This window comes from Ranitomeya imitator, chromosome 1, assembly GCF_032444005.1.
Source record: "Ranitomeya imitator isolate aRanImi1 chromosome 1, aRanImi1.pri, whole genome shotgun sequence".
Classification (NCBI taxonomy): domain Eukaryota; kingdom Metazoa; phylum Chordata; class Amphibia; order Anura; family Dendrobatidae; genus Ranitomeya; species Ranitomeya imitator.
Window position 1 is genome coordinate 354,061,069 of NC_091282.1, and position 20,477 is coordinate 354,081,545.

Below are 20,477 nucleotides of genomic sequence, written 5' to 3' on the forward strand. Positions count from 1 at the left end.
AGACTTTACTGGCAGAGTCTGATCCGCAAAGCGGATGAGAACAGGACATGCTCCCGAGTCACATAGATCGGAGACACGGACCAATTTTTAAAACGGTTTAAAACTGATCTGTGTATGGTGCAATGAACCTATGGGCGGCCAGAGAGAAAAAAAAAAAAAACAATAGCACACGGATGCATGAATGTAGCCCAATATATACGTTGCTGCACAAGTGCCGCCAGCATCTGATTCAGGCTGCCCACGGTTTGGGCAGCATCAGCCGACTGCTCCCTACAAATGCCCACAATTTGTGCCATCATACAACTCACCTTTCCAAGCTTGCTGGAGCATTCAGGATCCACTGGGGCCTTACCCTTCATCACAATAGTTCTTATGTGTTCTAAAAAAGAGATGTGACAAAAAACATGGATTAAAGACAATCAATTAAAGAGTGACGTATAAACGAGAAAAACAGGACTCTAGTCGTGTGTTCACCTTTGCTGTCCTCAGATTCGCTGTCTCCACTTTCAACACTCCTGTTCCCACGTAGGCAGGTTGCCGATGATGGTCCATTACTAACACTGTCATTCTCATCATCAGCTGTGGCTTCTAAAGCAACTACAAAAACATTTATTTTAACACAAATGCCATATTTTTGTCATTATTTTCTACAAGTTTGTGGCTCAAAGCTTCCCATTCTCATCAATATCTAATTATGACAATAGGATCCATCACACTTTGATGTGTACCACTGATCTAATAAGTTGATGCTTGCCTTAAAAATGGAAGCCTTAAAGGAAATGTGTCAGTATGATACTGATATCTGTGCTCTGATGCCTTGTTCCAGAGAAATTCACATTTTTCTTAATATGTAAACTAGCTGTCAAGATCTATGGGCAGGTCACAAGCACTGGAGGTAGATTTTCGTGCAGCTCTGTTTTAATTTAAATAGGCATTACCAGGATGTAGATCAGGAGAGCATAATGTTATGCGTTACATATCAAACTGGTAACTGTCCATTTAAGGAAACCTCTAGGGGCAGATTCTCATCCAAATAAGTATCTGGCCCATAGATCTATGCAACTCATTTACATATTAAATAATGGCTTAGTACATAGTAACTATGTAACTATGTAACTATGTAGTTGGGTTGATCCTACTTATAATGTCCTTTAAAGGGGGTTTCCAGGCACAAGAATGTTTTGCTGTCCCTATAGTGAGGCCGACAACCTCCCTGTTAACATTCTTATACATTTTGAGCTCCTCATCAAAACACCTTCAGTTATTTGTGCAGTTTGTTATTATCTATTTTGCATTTAGACCATCTACACTACACTACCCATAATGCATTGCGTCACACACTTCCATCCTCACTGCATCTAGTTGCCTACTGACCTCTGGCCCACCCACTGCACTCACCTGCCATGTTTTTGCGACTGCTATAAACATGGGAAAAGATTGTGAACAACTAACATGCTTGCTCCTCATCACCTTCCTCCACAGCTTCGCTTCATCAAATCCTGCTCCTCTCAGTGCTTCAGCAGTCGCCCTTCTCCTCCTCTGCATACACTCTGCTCACTATCGCAGCACTCTGCCATTCTTCCATGCAACCATCCTCACCCCTCCTTCTCGCAGCCTGCCCCGATCTCTGCATCCATCCTCCACCCTCATTCTCTTCTGCAGCATCCTCCCTCCTTCTCAGCAGCTAGCGCTGTTCTCCTGTGCATCCAGCCTCCTGGCTCAGCAGTATACTCCATCCTCCAGTGCATCCAGCCTCTGCACTCCTCTTCAGAATGCATCCATCATCCCCTATCTTGTCAGTAGCCTGCTCCATTCTACTTTAGATCCAGCTTCCCTGCTCCTGAGCGGCCTGCCCATTCTCTTCTATATCTAGCCTTTCCAGCAGTGCTCCCATTCTCCTCCACATTTAGACTCCGTGCTAATTCTCAGCTGCCCGCTTTAATCTCGTCCACATCCAGCCTCCCCGCTCCTTCTCAGCAGCCTGAGTGGCCTGACGGAAGCCTCTCCTCAGTGCAAGACATGTGAAAGCCCGCATAGAGTTTGCTAAAAAACAAATGAAGAACTCCCAGACTATGAGAAATAAGATTCTCTGGTCTGATGAGATGAAGATAGATCTTTTTGGTGATAATTCTAAGAGGTATGTGTGGAGAAAACCAGGCACTGCTCATCACATGCCCAATACAATCCCACAGTGAAACGTGGTGGTGGCAGCATCATGCTATGGGGGTGTTTTTTCAGTTGCAGGAACAGGACGACTGGTTTTGATTGAAGGAAACATGAATGCGGCCAAGTACATAGATATCCTGGATGAAAACCTCTTCCAAAGTGCTCTGGACCTTACAGACTTGGCCGAAGGTTCACCTTCCAACAAGACAATGACCCTAAGCACACAGCTAAAATAACAAAGGAGTGGCTTCAGAACAACTCTGTGACCATTCTTGACTGGCCCAGTCAGATCCCTGACCTAAACCCAATTGAGCATCTCCAGAGAGACTTGAAAAATGGCTGTCCACCAACGTTCACCATCCAACCTGACTAACTGGAGAGGATCTGCAAGGAAGAATGGCAAAGGATCCCCAAATCCAGGTGTGAAAACTTGTTGCATCATTCCCAAGAATGATGGCTGTACTAGCTCAAAAGGTGCTTCTAATAAATACTGAGCCAAGGGTCCGAATACTTATGACCATGTGATATTTCAGTTTTTATTTTTTTACCAAATTTGCAAAAAATTCTACATTTCTGTTTTTTCACTCAAGATGGGGTGCAGAGTGTACATTAATGAGAAGAAAAATGAACTTCAATTTACCAAATGGCTGCAATTAAACAGAGTGAAAAATGTACAGGGGTCTGAATACTTTCCGTAACCACTGTAACTGACAAGAGCGAGTAGACCACTGTTTTGATAAAAAGGTAAGACTATAAATTGACAATTGAAAAGACATACCGGACAAGCAGCGCTGAATCTGCCTTTCATAGTGAGACTGGGTATTTTTTTGCACCATGGCTCCGAGATCAATTGTGTAAGGCTTGCCACCCAAAGAAAGAGACACTATCTTGCTGTCTGTATGCAGTGCGGTTTCCAGAAAGATGGACGTTTTAGCATCATAGGAGAACCAGGATTCGTCATCTGACAGCCACTGCCACACAAAAACTGGGAACAAAAGGGCAAGTCATGAACGTTACAAAAATTACATTGTTTTTCATAAGTTGCAAGCAGTGGACCTTTAAATCTGTTAAGGATGTAGCAAAAAAATGTACATGTTTAATATATTGTAAAATGAATTGTGTTATTTAAAACTGCAACTCATCGCACAAAAAACAAACAAAAAAAAACCCATCACAAACCCTCATACATATGTTGATGGAAAAAAAAAAAAAAAAAAAGTTATGGCTCTTGGAAGAAAAGGAGGGGGAAAAAAAAGTAAGCAAAATTGCAAAAACTAAAAGTTAGGTCATTAAGTGTTTAAGAAACAACTATTCACAGATTGCAAAAAAAACATGTTCTCCCTTCTTTGGTCTCAAGATACTATTAAAATAGGGATTTTTGTGTACTCACCGTAAAATCCTTTTCTCCGAGCCACACATTGGGGGACACAGGACCGTGGGTCTATGCTGCTGTCACTAGGAGGCTGACACTAAGTAAATACAAAAAAGGGGTTAGCTCCTCCTCTGCAGTATACACCGCCCAATGGCTCCGGATAATACCAGTTTGTAGCAAAGCAGTAGGAGATTAACAAAAAAACTCAACCATAGAAACAACATGTCAGAGCCTAGAACACTTATCATAGGCAACAAGCCAAACAAGGGTGGGTGCTGTATCCCCCAATGTGTGGCTCGGAGAAAAGGATTTTCCGGTGAGTACACAAAAATCTTTATTTCTCCATTGCTACATTGGGGGGGGACACAGGACCGTGGGACGTCCAAAAGCAGTCCCTGGGTGGGGAATAACAACCCAACAGTGTAAACTTATGGTACCTGCTGACTACAGGTGCGCTACTGCTGCCTGCAGAATACGCCTACCCAGGCTTGCATCTGAAGATGCCTGAGTACAGACATTGTAATGCTTTGAAAAGGTGTGCAAGCTAGACCAGGTCGCAGCTTTGCAAACCTTCTCTGCAGACGCTTGATTCCGAATGGCCCAGGAAGCACCCACCGACCGAGTGGAGTGTGCCCTGAGGCTCGCAGGTATAGGCTTGCCTCTGATGCAGTAAGCCTCCTGAATAGTCGACCGAATCCATCTGGCGATTGTCGACTTAGAGGCGGCCAGTCCCTTCCAGTGTCCCGCCGGGAGCACAAACAGAGCATCAGTCTGTCGAAAAGACGCTGTCCTGGACACATACTTCCTGAGGGTTCTGACAAGAGCCAAGGAGTGAAGAGCCTTCTCCACGCGGTGCGCTGGAGCAGGGCAAAGAGACGGAAGGACGATGTCCTCATTGAGGTGGAAGGAAGACACCACCTTCGGGAGGAAAGTAGGGGACAGTCGGAGAACTACCTTGTCCCGGTGGAACATAAGGAACGGCTTCCTACAGGAAAGAGCCGCCAACTCTGAGACTCGTCTGATCGAGGTAATAGCATCGAGAAAAGCCACTTTCCATGAAAAGAGATGCAGAGATGTGTCCTGCAATGGCTCGAAGGGAGATTCCTGTAGGACACCTAGGACCAGATTAAGGTCCCAAGCCTCTAGCGGTGCCTTCTAGGGAGGCACTACATGAGAGACTCCCAGAAAAAAAATGTTCTGACCTGAGGTTTGGAAGCGATTTTTCGTTGAAAAAGGACTGACAAAGCCGAGACTTGCCCTTTAAGGGAACTTGGCGAAAGCCCCAAGTCCAGACCGGATTGGAGGAAATCCAGGATGGTAGGGATGTTGAAAACCATCAGAGGGCGACCTCTGCTTCTGCACCAATCAAAAAGGATCTTCCAGGTCCGATGGTAGATGCGCAAAGACACTGGCTTTCGGGCACTGATCAAGCTGGAAACTACCTCGCGGGAAAAACCTGCTTGAGTCAGAACCCAGGATTCAATGGCCAAGCCGTCAAACACAGGGCCCCTGAGTTCTGGTGGTAGATCGGGCCCTGAGAAAGTAGATCCGGGCAATCTGGTAGGCGCCAAGGAACGTCTGCGATGAGCTGGACCAGCTCTGCATACCACGCCCGGCGAGGCCATTCCGGGGCGATGAGAACTACCAGCACACCCTCTGCCCTGATCTTCCTGATGACTCTGGAGAGCAGGGGCAGGGGAAGGGAGGGGGGGGAAGAGGTAAGGGAGGTGAAACTGACTCCAGGGAAGGACTAGCGCGTCTGCTCCGATTGCTCTGGGATCCCGGGCCACAAACTGAGGTACCTTGGCATTGAACCAGGAAGCCATCAGGTCTACGTCCGGAGTACCCCAACGAGGACATTTGTTGGAATACGTCCTGATGGAGAGACCACTCTCCTGAGGCAAGACCTTGCCGGCTGAGGAAGTCCGCAGTCCAATTCTCCACTCCTGGAATGTGAACGGCCGATATGACCGAGTGATTGTGTTCGGCCCAGCGAAGGATGTGTTCTACCTCGCGCATTGCCGCTCTGCTGCGGGTGCCCCCCTGATGATTTACATAAGCCACTGCCGTGGCATTGACCGACTGGATACGGATGGGGCGACCTGCAAGGAGATGATGGAACCGCTTTAGGGACAGCCTGATCTCCAGGATGTTGATTGGAAGACGAGACTCATGACGAGTCCAGGTTCCCTGCGCAGTGTGATGGCGAAAAACCGCTCCCCAGCCTAGTAGGCTGGCGTCGGTGGTGACTACCAGCCAATGGACCGGGAGGAAGGACCTCTCTTGGAGAAGAGAGGATTGGAGCATCCACCATTGGAGTGACTGCCTGACCCGAGGGGAGAGGGGACAGTTGGTCGAGGGACAACTGACTCCCGTCCCATGCGTCCAGAAGAGTGTACTGGAGGGGGCGGAGGTGTAGTTGCGCAAAAAGAAAAATCGCTTCCATTGCGGCCACCATTTTTCCGAGAATCCTCATGCCGAAACAGATGGAGCAGGGGGACGGCCAAAGAAGCTTCCAGACCCCCTGTTGAAGAGCCAGGACCTTGTCCCGAGGAAGAAGCACCAACCCTAAGGACGTGTCCAGGGTCATGCCCAGGAAGGAAATCCATTGAGCTGGAAGGAGGAATGACTTCTTCAAATTGATCAACCAGCCCAGCCGAGAAAGAGTATCCAAGGAAATGCAGACGCAGTCCTTGCAGGCTCGGAAGGATGGGCCTTTGACAAGTAAGTCGTCTAGATGGGGGAGAACGACTAAGCCCCGAGAATGGAGAATGGCCATGACAGCCGCCATGACCTTTGTGAAAACTGTGGGGGCAGTAGCGAGGTCGAAAGACAAGGCCCTGAAATGAAAGTGTTCCTCTCCGATGGCGAAGCGGAGAAACCTTTGATGAGGCGGGAAGATTGGGATGTGGAGGTATGCATCCCGGATGTCGATGGATGCTAAGAATTCGCCGTGTTCCATCGAGGCAACGGAGGGATTCCATCCTGAAATGACGGACTTTGACAAATCCGTTCAAAAGCTTTAGGTCCAGGATGGGCCCTACTGTTCCATCCTTTTTGGGAACCATAAACAGGTTTGAATAAAAACTGCGGAATCCTTCATCCACTGGGACAGGGACGATGACTCCGTCTTGACAGAGCGACTGGATGGCCTGGGAAAAAGCTCATGACGGAACAAGAGAAGGTGTCCGCCAACTTTTCTGGTGTTGTCTGGACAGGATTGTGAGTCATTTTGAAGATGATGATTGGGGTCTGGATCCCCTGGACCTAGATTGTGTGGAGTGTGGAGCGGCCCCTCCAGGAATGGTTGGGCCTGTATGAAGCCTGAGGGCTCTTGTCTCTGGCGGCACGGCGCCCCGAACCAGGGGAACTGGCCGATGAATGCCATGAGTAGGTTCCACGAGAGGGCCGAAGCCGGGCCTGTGGCTGCCGTCGGAACGTTTGTCTGAATCTCTGCTGGGGAACGGAAGTACTTTTACCTCCCGTAGCGTCGGAAATCAGTTTGTCCAGTTTTTCACCCAAAAGACGGCCAATGAGATATGGCAGAGATGTGAGTGACTTTAGATACGGAGCCCGATCGCCAGTTCCTCAGGCATAGCGCTCTCCTAATCGCCACAGCGTTAGCAGCCGTAAGTGCAGAGCAGTTAGCCGCATCCAGTGAAGCGTTTACTAAGTAATCGCCAACCAAGGAGATTTGATTTGCAAGCTCCGCTATGTCAGGAGAAAGGTCACTGTTCTGTAAGGTCTTATGCAGAGAGTCTGCCCAAAAGGCCACGGCTTTGGCTACCCAGGTAGCAGCGAAGGAGGGGAAGAGTGCCGAGCCTGAAGCCTCAAAGACTGAACGGGCGAGGCTGTCAACTAGGCGGTCCGTGGGATCTTTGATAGAAGAGCCGTCCGGCACAGATAGGATAGTTTTAGAGGACAAACGTGAGACAGGAGGATCCACAGGAGGGCATTCTGTCCATTGTTTTCGGAGATCAGGAGAAAAGGGATATTTGGACTCAAGAGATCTCTGGCCCTGAAAACGTTTGTCTGGACGCTCCCTATGACGCTGGACTATGGCCTGGAACTCCGGGTGATTGGCAAACACCCTGTGAGTACATTTAGTCCTTTTGAAGGACACCGAATTATCCGTACTGGAAGTCGCCGGTTCCTCGTCGACCTGAAGGGACTGGTTGACGGCCTCAATGAGACTATCTAAAGTGCTCTGATAACCTGGCGACTCCAGATCTAGAGACCCATCGGACTCAGGATCAGAGTCCTGGTCGGAAGAGGTGTCTGGGGACCGAGAGCGTGAAGCGGAGCTACCAGACGCCGAGGCACCAGGAGGCCTGGGGGGACAAGCTACGGATGCGCTTCCTAGATGGCCGCTTGTGCTTAGAATGAGAGCGGCCCCTGTAGGCTGAAGATTCCACAGCCGTAGGGGGATGCTCCTGAATAGGCGGATCAGTGGTCCTGCTCCTGGTTGGATCCTGGAGGGACTCAATAGCCTTAGTCAAAGAAGCCATAGACTGCGAAAGTGACAAAGCCCACTCAGGGGGACTGGTCACCGCGGGTTCGTTTGCGGCGGGGGGCTCCTGAGCGCTTTTAGGGTCATAAGCATTACAGAGCGGGGCAGTATGCCCGGTTGGTAGCGCAGCCTGACAGGAGGTGCAAGAAGTAAAGAACTCTGTATGCGTTTTTGCAAACTTTGTGTTTAGGCAGAGACATGTTGTCTGCTAATCTCCATGCAGGCTGTGCAGCCAGTAAAAACGGAGCACTGTGCAGCCAGTAAAGCAGAGCACTGTGCAGCTAGTAAAAACGGAGCACTTTGTAGAGGGCGCTTCTCGCAGTGTGCGAGAAGCGCTGAAGCGGTGGGCGGGACCTCACGTGTGACGCGTGCTGTGGGCAGACCACAGCCTAGTAGAGTCAGAAGCCGGGGACTAAAATAGCGGTGCCCGGCCGCAAGATGCGGCCGAGCCCGCGGTGCGCTCGGGAGCCCCCGGTGCGCTCGGGAGCCCCCCTCCCTTACCCCAGCAGACTCACTGCTAGAGATCCTCTTCAGGCGAGGTATGAGGGGCGATGCAGTCCACCTCGATCCAGCGTCCTCTTGATGAGTAGCTGGAGAGGGACTGGGAAGCTCCTTGCAGCACCGCTATTCTTTTAGTGGTGGAGCAGAGGGAGGGCGGCCAGACAATACTCCGGAAGGATGGCCTCTGTGTATCCTAAGGGTTCGCTCCCCTATGATTTCATGTCCACGGCTGAGCATCCCACATCGCAGAAAAGGGTACGGGGAGTAAACTCGCCGTGCTCACCTGTTGGTGTTTCGGGGGAGATCGGACCCCTTAAAAGGGTCCGTCGCCCCCTTCATCCTCTTGAGAAAAAAAAATATATATATAAGAATAAAAATAAAAATGTCTGGAAAGAAACAGATGCAGTGTGCCTCCTACGGACACTAAGCAAGAACTGGTATTATCCGGAGCCAGTGGGCGGTGTATACTGCAGAGGAGGAGCGAAACCTTTTTTGTATTTACTTAGTGTGAGCAGCATACACCCACGGTCCTGTGTCCCCCAATGTGGCGAAGGAGAAACGGAGAACTGTGTGTGTGTGTGCGCGCGCGAGTGTGTGTGTGTGCGAGTGTGTGTGTGAGTGTGAGTGAGTGAGCGAGTGAGAGAAAGGGGGAGGGGGAGAAGAGAGGGAGAGGGAGAGATTTGCAGGATCCTGTTTTCACAAATCAACAAAAGACGGAAGTGTGAAAGAGGCCTTAGCTGTAACATCTGGCTGCTGCACAAGTGCGCAGCATCCACCCTGCAGCTTTTACTGATCATGGGAACCTACTCTAAGTGTTTCCTTAACCCCTTAATGACAGCCAATACGTCTTTTAACTGACCTGAGATATAAGAGAATAGCCTCCCCATACAGGTGACAATCCAGTAGCTGTCGGCTGTACACTACAGCTGACAACTTGCTGCATCAGCAACGATCAGTGTTTGCACCGTCCAAATCTGTTTAACCCCTTAGATGCTGCTGTTAATAGTGACTACATCACTATAAATGGTTAGCAGAGTGTAGGGGCTTCCTCTTTATCCAAATTGGTGCCCTCAGATCATGATTGTATGGTCCTGATGTTTGCAATGGCAATTCATGACCAAATAGTGGTCTTAAGGTACCTTCACACTGAACAACATTACAACGATAACTATAGCGATCCGTGACGTTGCAGCGTCCTGGATAGCGATATCGTTGTGTCACACGCAGCAGCGATCTGGATCCTGCTGTGACATCGCTGGTCGGAGCTAGAAGGCCAGAACTTTATTACGTCGCTGGATCACCCGCTGAATCGGCATGTGCGACGCCGATCAAGCGATGTGTTCACTGGTAACCAGTGTAAATATCGGGTTACTAAGCGCAGGGCCGCGCTTAGTAACCCGATGTTTACCCTGGTTAACATTGTAAATGCAAAAAAAAAAAAAAAAACACATACATTCCGGTGCCTTTCACGTCCTCGGCGTCCGCTTCCCTGCACTCCTCCTGCATCCTGTGCCAGCGCCGGCCGGCCGTAAAGCAGAGCACAGCGGTGACGTCACCGCTCTGCTTTACGGCCGGCGCTTACCCAGGATGCAGGAAGAGTGCAGGGAAGCGGACGCCGGGGACGTGACGGCACCGGAATGTGAGTATGTGTTTTTTTTTGTTTTCTACATTTACAATGGTAACCAGGGTAAACATCGGGTTACTAAGCGCGGCCCTGCGCTTAGTAACCCGATGTTTACCCTGCTTACCCGGGGACTTCGGCATCGTTGGTCGCTGGAGAGCTGTCACACAGACAGCTCTCCAGCGACCACACAAGGACTTTCCAACGATCACGGCCAGGTCGTATCGCTGGTCGTGATCGTTGGAAAATTGCTGTGTGTGACGGTACCTTTAGAGTCTGACGGCTGTAGTAACCTGTTCAGAAGTTAGAGACATTTAGGTGGTAAAAATACACATTTTCATTTTTGTCATACCACTTTGCATTAATTCCTGTAAAGCACCTGAAGGGTTAATAAACTACCTGACTGCAGTTTTCAATATAACAGGGGGTGCTGTTTTTAAAATGGTATCACTTTTGGGGGTTTCCCCAATATATGAGACCCCTAAAGTGACTTCAAACATGGATAAGTTCCTAAAAAAATAAATTTAGTAAATTTCCTTGAAAAAATGAAAAATTGCTGCTACATTTTTAAACCTCCTAAAATGCTAACAAAATAAAATAACATTTTACAAATGGTGCTGATGTAAAGCAGACACGAGGGAAATGTTATGTATTAATGTGTTGCTGTGGTATGGCCATCTGGATTAAAGGGATAATCATTCAAATTTAGAAAATTGCAAATTTTTTAAAATTTCTCAAATTTTTGATATTTTTTATAAATAAACAAAACATTGACCTAAATTTACCATTATCATAAAGTATAATATGTCATGAAAAAACAATCTCAAAATCACTGGGATTTGTTGAAGCGTTGCAGGGTTATTACCACATAAAGTGACACTGGTCAGATTTTAAAAATTTGGCTCCGTCACTATGGGGTTAAACAAAAAACCACACTTGTCCACAAGCTTACATTGATCCTGCTCTTTCACAGCAAGTCGTATAGGCCGCTGGTAGCCGCTCTTCTTATTCTTTTGCAGCATATTTCTCAAATCCACTTGTAGGGAGATCCCAGCCTCAGGGGAAATGGTCACAGAATGCTTTCCAGTGCTGGAACAGAATGCAGACTTTTTTTTTTTAACTCAATAATTAGGAATGAAAGTGTAAATGGCAAAGGCACGCAAGTATCTAATACCATTTTATTACAGAATGAAAACATACAAACTTACCTTGTCAGGTGATATGTTCCACCCTTATTTGTGGGACTCTTCTATAAGCTTCAAAATATACATATACACATATATACATACATTATATTATATTATACACACATACATATGGGGGCAATTAAACTGCAGTGCTTTGAAATTCATTCAAGCTATATAGGCAATAGAAATGAATAGCAATTTGGGGGAGCAGTTAACCAAAAAAAAGTCTCATTGTGTAGCAACCGAGGACAGACATGTAGACCCCCTTCCCTACAAGACCCTTTCATTTCTGGTACCACCGAGCGAACCCACGTAATAATCTTTATTTTTTTTATATAGCGCTAACATATTCCGCAGCGCTTTACAGTTTGCACACATTATCATTGCTGTCCCCGATGGGGCTCAATCTGAATTCCCTATCAGTATGTCTTTGGAATGTGGGAGGAAACCGGAGAACCCGGAGGAAACCCACACAAACACGGAGAGAACATACAAACTCCTTGCAGATGTTGTCCTTGATGGGATTTGAACCCAGGACTCCAGCGCTGCAAGGCTGCAGTGCTAACCACTGAGCCACCGTGCCGCCCACATAATGCACTGCCTAAGATTTGGCCATGAACAAAAAAGATTTCTCTCGACAGGATCAGGGCCACATTTACACAATTAATTTTCTGGGTACACCACTCAAAATTTCTTGCAATTTTTCTACCAATACTGAAAGTATACTTGTTATAATTTGTTGTTGACTGTAGCTTAATTTTACAAGATACACTTGTGCTCAAAAGTTTATATACCCCAGAAGAGTTTTTGCTTTCTTGGCCTTTTTTCAGAGAATTTTTCTCCACTCGTGGTTAGTGGTTGGGTGAAGCCATTTCCTGTCAAACTACTGTGTTTTCTATTTTTAAATCATAATGACAACCCAAAACATCCAAATGACCCTGATCAAAAGTTTGCATAGCCTGATGATCCGCAGGTGCACATGCGATTTCTAGACATCCCATCCACTATGCTGTAACATCTGGCCGCTGTATAAATTCATAAAACCCGCAGCAATCCCTGATTGTGGGGGATGTACTTTTAGAGCCCCGTGAGAAAAAGAACTTTCCCTTGGCAGCGTTCAGGTTTCAGTCCGCATCCCTGGCACTGACCGACAGCAGCTCAGCATTAGGGATAGCTGTCAGTCAGTGCCAGGGGTGAGGTTACAGCCGCCGATCAGAGCGGTGACTGAACCTGCGCCGGAGTCGCCTCTGTGACTGAAAGCAGAGTGCTGCCGTGGGGAATAAACTTAATTTCTTCCGGGCACAGGGCAGGATCAGAATGTTATAAATCTGCAGGTTAACAGCGTTTATGTTTGCTTTTACATGACAGGTTCCCTTTAATTCTCAAACTAAAAAAAAAAAAAAAAAAAAACGAACACTAAAAAGTTACATACCTGACAACCCAAACCAGTATGGGATAATCATACCACCACACAAAGTGAAATAAGGGGAGGATTAAGCAGTTAAAAACACCAAGTCATTCCACACAGACCCACACTCAGCTGATGGGAAAAAAAGCTATAGCTGAAAAAAAATGTCTTAAAGTGAACCTGTCAGCAGGATTGTGCATAGTAACCTACACACTGAGTCAGGTTGGCACCGTTATACGGATTACAATCATGCCTTGGTTGAGGAAATCAGTCTTGTGGTTGTGTAATCTTTATTTGCCGTTCTGAGCTAATGATATTGTCGTGCTCCGGGGCAGCTTGTGTGGGGGTCTTCATGTGGTGCTCCGATTAGGTATTCATCTGTATGGCTTCTGACAGGTCACAGATCCCGCACTGACCTACCTACCCCTAGTTTACGTAATTTTATATATGTATTGGGAAAAAAAAAAATCAAATTCAGCAGGCTATATGATCACATCTGTAATATGCTTTGAATTATTTTACTTGCTGATAGAAGTTTGTTCAGAAAAAAAAAAACCAAACATCTGTCTCAAAATGGCACCTGAGCAGCAACATCAACATCTGCGATCCGATAGATGTTACTGTGCTGGAGACGCTGGCACCATATTAGTGGAGTTACAGTAATTTTTTCTTTTCTCAAGCAAGATGGCGATGGTGGCGCCTATGCAGTAGGATCTATTGAATTGCTAATAGATGCAGGTGCGGTAAGCGCCATTTTGAGAGAGAATTTATTATTTTTTTTTTTTCTGAATAAATTTGTATCAGCAAATAAAATTATTTAATAACATTATACATGTGATCATGCTGCAGCGTCGGTGCCTGCTAAATGTGATTTATTTTTCCCAATACATACAATATTCAGTATGTAAAATAGGGGACAGGTCAGTGAGGGATCAGTGACCTGTCATAAGCCATACACATGAATACCTAAGCAGGGCTCCACATGAAGACCCCCACAGGCCGCCCCAGAGCACGAGAATCTCATTAACTCAAGACTGAAAAATAGAATTAGACTTACCAGTAATTCGGTTTCTAGGAACCTTCCACGACAGCAGTATCGGAGGATGTCTCCCCGCCCTAATAGGGGACAGGAAACAAAGAGGTTAAATACCCTCCCCTTCCTGCAACCACCAGTGTTTTTTTTTGTCTGGACACAGTAGCATGTATAGTTACCACTTAAGTGCAGGCATCAACCAATAAAAATATCAGATAGGGAGGGAAATTAGTGCTATCGTGGAAGGTTCCTAGAAACCGAATTACCGGTAAGTGTAATTCTATTTTCTCCAGTCACCTTCCACGACAGCAGTGTCGGAGTGATACCAACAGCTAATTTCTTTAGGGAGGGACAACTGCCTGAAGAACACGTCTGCCAAACGATAGGTCCCTATTGAAATTTAGCCTGTAATGCCTGGTGAATGTATACACTGACGACCAGGTGGCAGCTCTGCATATCTACTCAGACGATGCGTTCCCTCTCTCTGCCCAGGATGTCGAGACTGAACGGGTGGAGTGAGCTTTCAGCGATGCCGGGGGAGCAATCTTCCGGGTTGAATATGCAAGACAAATGGCCTGTTTGATCCAGTTAGCGATCGTACTGTTAGCCGCTTTCGTGCCTTTATTCCGTCCTGACCACTGGACGAAAAGGTTTTGGTCTATCCTCCAACCTTCCGTTTGTTGGACGTAGAAGAGGACCGCCCTGCGGACATCCAGGGTAGGACAATATGAGGGTAGGACAATATCTTGACTTCTGTGGAAGTCTGAGACCACCTTAGGCATAAAGGCAGGGTCTAGCTTAAGGATTATGCTATCCATGGTTATGGTTAGGTATGGCTCCTGTACTGACAAGGCCTGTAACGCTCCTATACGCTTAGCGGTAGTGATTGCTACTAGGAAGACAGTCTTGAGGGTCAGGATTTTTAAACTGATGGCTCATAAGGGCTCAAAGGGGTCCCCGGTCAGACTATTAAGTACAAGGTTCAAATTCCAAGGAAGGGCCTGGACATGGAGCCTAGGACGAATCCTAGTTGCAGATGTCATGAAACGTCTAACCCAATGGTGGCCTGCTAAATCCTGATCAAAAAAGGAACCCCGGTGCCGACACCTGAACTTTTAGGGTGCTAGGCGAGAGCCCCAACTCCAGTCCCTTTTGGAGAAATTCTAATATTTGAGCGATGTTGGGATGGAATGGATCAGGTTTGTTTGGGGCACACCAGGATGAAATTTTTTTCCAAACCTTGCCATAGATGGCGTTCGTTATTGGTTTCCTACTTTTTTGTAGGGTTTGAATGACATCGTTTGAGAGACCTCTAGCTCTCAGAATTTCGGCCTCAGTAACCAGGCTGCCAGTTTCAGCCTGTGTAAATCTGGGTGTAGCAGTGGTTCCTGCTGAAGAAGGTCTATTATCTGAGGTAGAAGTATTGGGCCTTCCAGAGACATGTCTGTTAGTGCGCCGTACTAGCTTCTTCCCGGCCACATTGGTGCTACCAGAATTGTTGTGACCCGAACCGCCCGGATCTTTTGTAACGTTCTTGGCAACATAGGAATTGGCGGGAAGGCGTATGCCAGAGCAAACTTCCAAGGATGGGAGAAGGCATCCAGTCCCTGTGCTCTGCCTGAGAGGTTGAGGGAGAAGAAAGTGTTCGACTTTGTGTTCTGACTGTTGGCAAACAGATCCACGTTGGGACTTCCCCATCTCCAGACTAGGGATAGGAATACCTCTTGGTTTAAAGACCATTCTCCAGGATGGAAATCTCTCCTGCTTAGGAAGTCCGCCTGGGCATTGTCTGACCCCTTTATGTGTAGACACAAAAGAAATCAGTGAGGTCAAAAATACTCTACTGTAAAAAAAACAAAAAAAAAAAACACAGTAATAAGCAAGTGCTAGTCAAAAGATGGAGAAACAAAAAAACAAAACAAAAAAAAACAGGGTATTTGATACTTTTTTTGCAAAAAAGTATACTAAGCTGCTCCACCAATCGTCAAGGTATACCCATATAGAGCAGTCCTATCTAATGTATATAATCCCTATCTGATGTATTTAAAAACCTGATCATCTATATAGTACCTGTATAAGCAGGGTTCAGAGAGGGAATATCCATGTGGATATTCCTTGACGATTGGTGGAGCAGCTTAGTATACTTTTTTTTGCAAAAGAAAGTATCAACTAAATACCCTGGGGTTTTTTTTCCATCTTTTGACTAGCACTTCCTTATTACTGTGATTTTTTTTTTTTACAAAAGAGTATTTTTGACCTCACTGTGCTCTTTTGTGTCTTCAAGTTTCTTGGTGGTCTGAACAGGTTCCTACAGACTTGTTCAATGTGCAAGTAGCCCATGTGTTTCTGGTTCTATAATTGTTCTCTTTTTTCTACAAGACTGGGGAGTCCACCACTCCTTTGTGGGTCATTTGCACTTAAGCTGTTCCATCCAGCATGTCCACATGGATATTCCCTCTCTGAACCCTGCTTATACAGGTACTATACAGATGATCAGGTTTTTAAATACCGTATATAAGCCGACCCGAGTATAAGCCGACCCGAGTATAAGCCGACCCCCCTAATTTTGCCACAAAAAACTGGGAAAACTTATTGACTCGAGTATAAGCCTAGGGTAGGAAATGCAGCAGCTACCGGTGAATTTCAAAAATAAAAATAGATGCTCCATACCGTTCATTATTGCCCCATAGATGCTCCATATAAAGCTGTGCCCCATATAATGCTCCATACATTTCATTATGGCTGGCCCCATAGATGCTCCATATAAAACTGTGCCATATAGAATGCTCCATACATTTCATTATTGCCCCATAGATGCTCCACATAAAGCTGTGCCATATATAATGCTCTGCACCGTTCAGTATGGCCCCATAGATGCTCCACATAAATCTGTGCAATATAGAATGCTGCTGCAATATAAAAAAAATAAAAAAAAAATATGACATACTCACCTCTCTTGCTTGCAGCTCCTCAGCGTCCCGTCTCGGCGTCTCTCCGCACTGACTGTTCAGGCAGAGGGCGGCGCACACACAAGTACGTCATCGCGCCCTCTGACCTGAACAGTCAGAGCAAGAGGACGCGGAAGATGGAGCGGCGCCCGGCGGGTGGAACGTGGACAGGTAAATATGACATACTCACCTGCTCCCGGCGTCCCTTGCTCCTTATTCCGGACAGCTGGTCTCCGGGTGCCGCAGCCTCACAGTTACCGCTCATTAGAGAAATTAATATGCGGCTCCATCCCTATGGGAGTGGAGTCCATATTCATAACTTTAATGAGCGGTCCCACGTGACCACTGAACAGGGGAAGAGCTGCGGCACCGAAGACCGTGGGACGGGCAGGGGGAGCGCCAGGACTAGGTGAGTATGCGGCAGTCCTCTCCCCCTCACCCGCCGACCGTGACTCGAGTATAAGCCGAGAGGGGCACTTTCAGCCCAAAAATTTGGGCTGAAAATCTCGGCTTATACTCGAGTATATGCGGTACATCAGATAGGGATTATATACATTAGTTAGGACTGCTGTATACGGGTATACTTTGATGATTGGTGGAGCAGCTTAGTATAAATTTTTTTGCAAAAAAACGTATCAACTAAATACCCTGGTTTCTCCCCCCCCCCCCCCATCTTTTGACTAGCACTTGCTTATTACTGTGATTTTTTTTTTTTTTTTTTTACAACAGTATTTTTGACCTCACTGTGCTCTTTTGTGTGTTCAAGCTTCTTGGTGGTGTGTGAACATGTTCCTACAGACTTGTTCAATGTGCAAGTAGCCCATGTGTTTCTGACCCCTTTATGTGTACTGCCGAGATGGACAGAAGGTGTTTTTCTCCCCAGGAAAAAATCCTTGCAGCGGTTGATTTTAGGCTTGTGTATTTCGTGCCTCCATGGTGTTGGAGGTAGGCCACCGTAGTCGTGTTGTCGGACATTATCCGTACATGGTGACCTTGGATGAGGACAGATGCGGCTTTTAGCGCCTCCTCCACCACTTTGAGTTCTCTTAGATTCGAGGATCTGGACCTGATGCTTGGGGGCCACAACCCCTGGAAGTGGGAACCATCTAATATGGCGCCCCAACCTCTCTGGCTTGCATCTGTTGTGAGCACCTTCAGAGGAATTTGATCCCAGCTGACTCCTCGTTGAAGGTTTTGGGAGTTCAGCCACCATGATAGAGGATTTTACGTGAGTGAGAAGAGGAATCCTCCTGGTTAGAGCATTCTGGCATCCTTTTGAATGCATCAGGATGTGGGTCTGAAGGACTCTTGTGTGGGCCTGGGCCCAGGAGACTGCCTGGATGCAGGACTTCAATGAACCCAGGATTGACATAGAGTCCCTTAAGGTCGGAGTCTTCTGGCCCCTGAACCTGGAGATCCTGTGGACGAGATAAGTCTTGACGGTCCCTGGGTAAGGAGGACATTCTTTCCCTCGAGTCGTCCAGAAGGACTACTAGGAATTTTTTCCTTGGAGATGGATGGAGGTCTGACTTCTCCAAGTTCGGAATCCACCCCAGTGATTTCAGGATATCCAGGACTTTCGTCACATTTTGATTCAGAGGAGGAATGGATGGAGCGATAATAAGAAAATCGTCCAGGTACGGGATGATACAGATCCCTTGATGTCGTATGAAGATCACTGCTTCTGACATGATCTTGGTAAAGACCCTTGGAGCTGATGAGACTCCGAATGGAAGGACATTGAATTGAAAATGGCTGGCTCGATGGTTTTGGGCCACTGCAAATCTGCTTCATTCAGCAGGGGAGTCCCCTGCATCTTGTGCCCATATAGTACTAGCGTGTCACCGTGCCATATGCGTCACACTATCCTTTCTTCCGCAGATAGGGTAGTGTGTCACGGACTGACACTATCTCAGTAGCTTGTTTCTACCTCATGCGCACTATTTTGCAGCCCATACTGGCAGTACATTCCGCGTGGCTCCTGCTCCATCCAGCAGGTGGGTCCTCCGTAGCACATGCCCATATAGTACCAGCGGTTCACAGTGCCATATAGGTCACACCTTCCTCTCTCCTGCAGTTCGTGTCACTTGTGACACACCATTGTATCTCTGCGGCTTGTGTCTACCCCCGCGACCTATATGTCGTCCGGCTTTTTATTGGTAGGTGGATTCTACCACACATTGTACACCATACGCCCTGTCAGTTTTTCACGTAGCCTATATATTCACTCTTATCACTTCAACTTCGCATATTGACCTCTCTTTTTAGATGCAATCTAACTTTGCTACTCGGGGCTTCTCTAAGCATACTAGTATATTTGGTAGGTTTTTTTTTTTCTTACGTTTTCCCACCCCCTCCTACCGTAACCCCTCATTTTTCTCCATGATACACTACCTTATCTTTATTCGCATACGTTCAATCTGTGCAGCCTTCATATCTCGGCTATCTTGTTTGATGTCTCTTTATTGGAGTTGTGTTTTATTATTCTCAATCATGACTGTATTCTCCCATGTGATGTATATACTTTTTTTTCAGTTTTTTTGTTTATGTTTATTTTCATATTGTTTTTTTTTCTATACATTGGATGTCACTTTCTCTGTATATATTTCCCTTCAGCACACTGATGAAGGTCCAGTAACGACCGAAACGTTTGTGAATACTGTATGTAAATAAAAACCCCACTTTGCATGACAACACTTTTGGAGTGTGCTAGTCACTTGCATTTTACATAAAGGCTTGGGAACCTATGACCGTGCACCTCCTCCTTTTGGCTGTGCTGAACATTTTCTTTATAACTGCAAATCTGAGGAACTTCCTGTGGTCAGAATGTATCGACACATGATAGTAAGCGTCCCTCAGATCTAGCGTAGCCATTACCCAGTTCTGGCCAATCAGCGAGATTGCCGATCTGATTGATTCCATTTTGAATCTGCGATATTTGATTACTTGATTTAGGGGTTTCAGGTTTATAATAACCTGGTGTTGCCCAGAGGGTTTTTTTCACCAAAAATAGGTGAGAATAGTGGCTTTCTCCTATTTCCTGAGGAGGTACCCGGGAGATTACCCCTACCTGAAGCAGACCGAGAATATCTGCATTGAGGGATTCCCGAAGGTGTGGAGACTGTAGGGAGGTAATTGTTAGATGGTGAGGAGAACTCTCGAATTCTAACCTCAGGCCTTCCTGTATGGTAAGCAGGACCCACTGATTTGTGGTGATGGCCTGCCATTAGAAAAGAAAACCTGAGAGTCTGCCTCCGACCGGAGAGCAGTCATTGTTTCTCAGGGGTTTGCTGGGGTTGGGGAACAAGGATGTTCCTGGTTTTACCCCCTTTGCGGTAACTGCACCAACCCGATTTACCTTTACCCCTGTAGTCCCTCTGGGGGACTTGCTCACGGGGGAGGACGAAAAAAGCGTTTCTTAGAGCTTTTTTGCTCCGGAAGAGCTTTCTTTTTATCTGTAGCCTTGTCTAGGATGTAATCGAGGGCTGGCCCGAACATATAATGTCCGTGAAAGGGAATACCACACAGTTTGGACTTAGAAATTATGTCACCTCCCAAGGATTTAAGCCATAGAGCTCTCCTAGCTGAGTTGGAGAGAACTGCAGATCTAGCGGCTACCCGTACAGATTCAGCGGAAGCATCCGCCAGGAACCCTGTTGCCTTCTGAAGTAATGGTAGAGAATTTAGAATTTCCTCCCTTGATGTCCCCTGAGAAAGGTGATTTTCTAAGG

General features: G+C 46.7%; 1 protein-coding gene across 1 annotated transcript in view; it reads right to left on the reverse strand.

The window, feature by feature from the left end:
• PARP2 (poly(ADP-ribose) polymerase 2) overlaps positions 1-20,477 on the reverse strand; it is a 212,149-nt gene that overhangs the window by 133,562 nt on the left and 58,110 nt on the right. Inside the window, exons 3-6 of the mRNA XM_069760573.1 lie at positions 11,123-11,259; positions 2,945-3,151; positions 475-597; positions 309-379 (exon numbers count right to left, since the gene is read on the reverse strand). Of these exons, the coding sequence (XP_069616674.1) occupies positions 309-379; positions 475-597; positions 2,945-3,151; positions 11,123-11,259 (538 nt within the window). The remainder of the gene's footprint in view (positions 1-308; positions 380-474; positions 598-2,944; positions 3,152-11,122; positions 11,260-20,477) is intronic.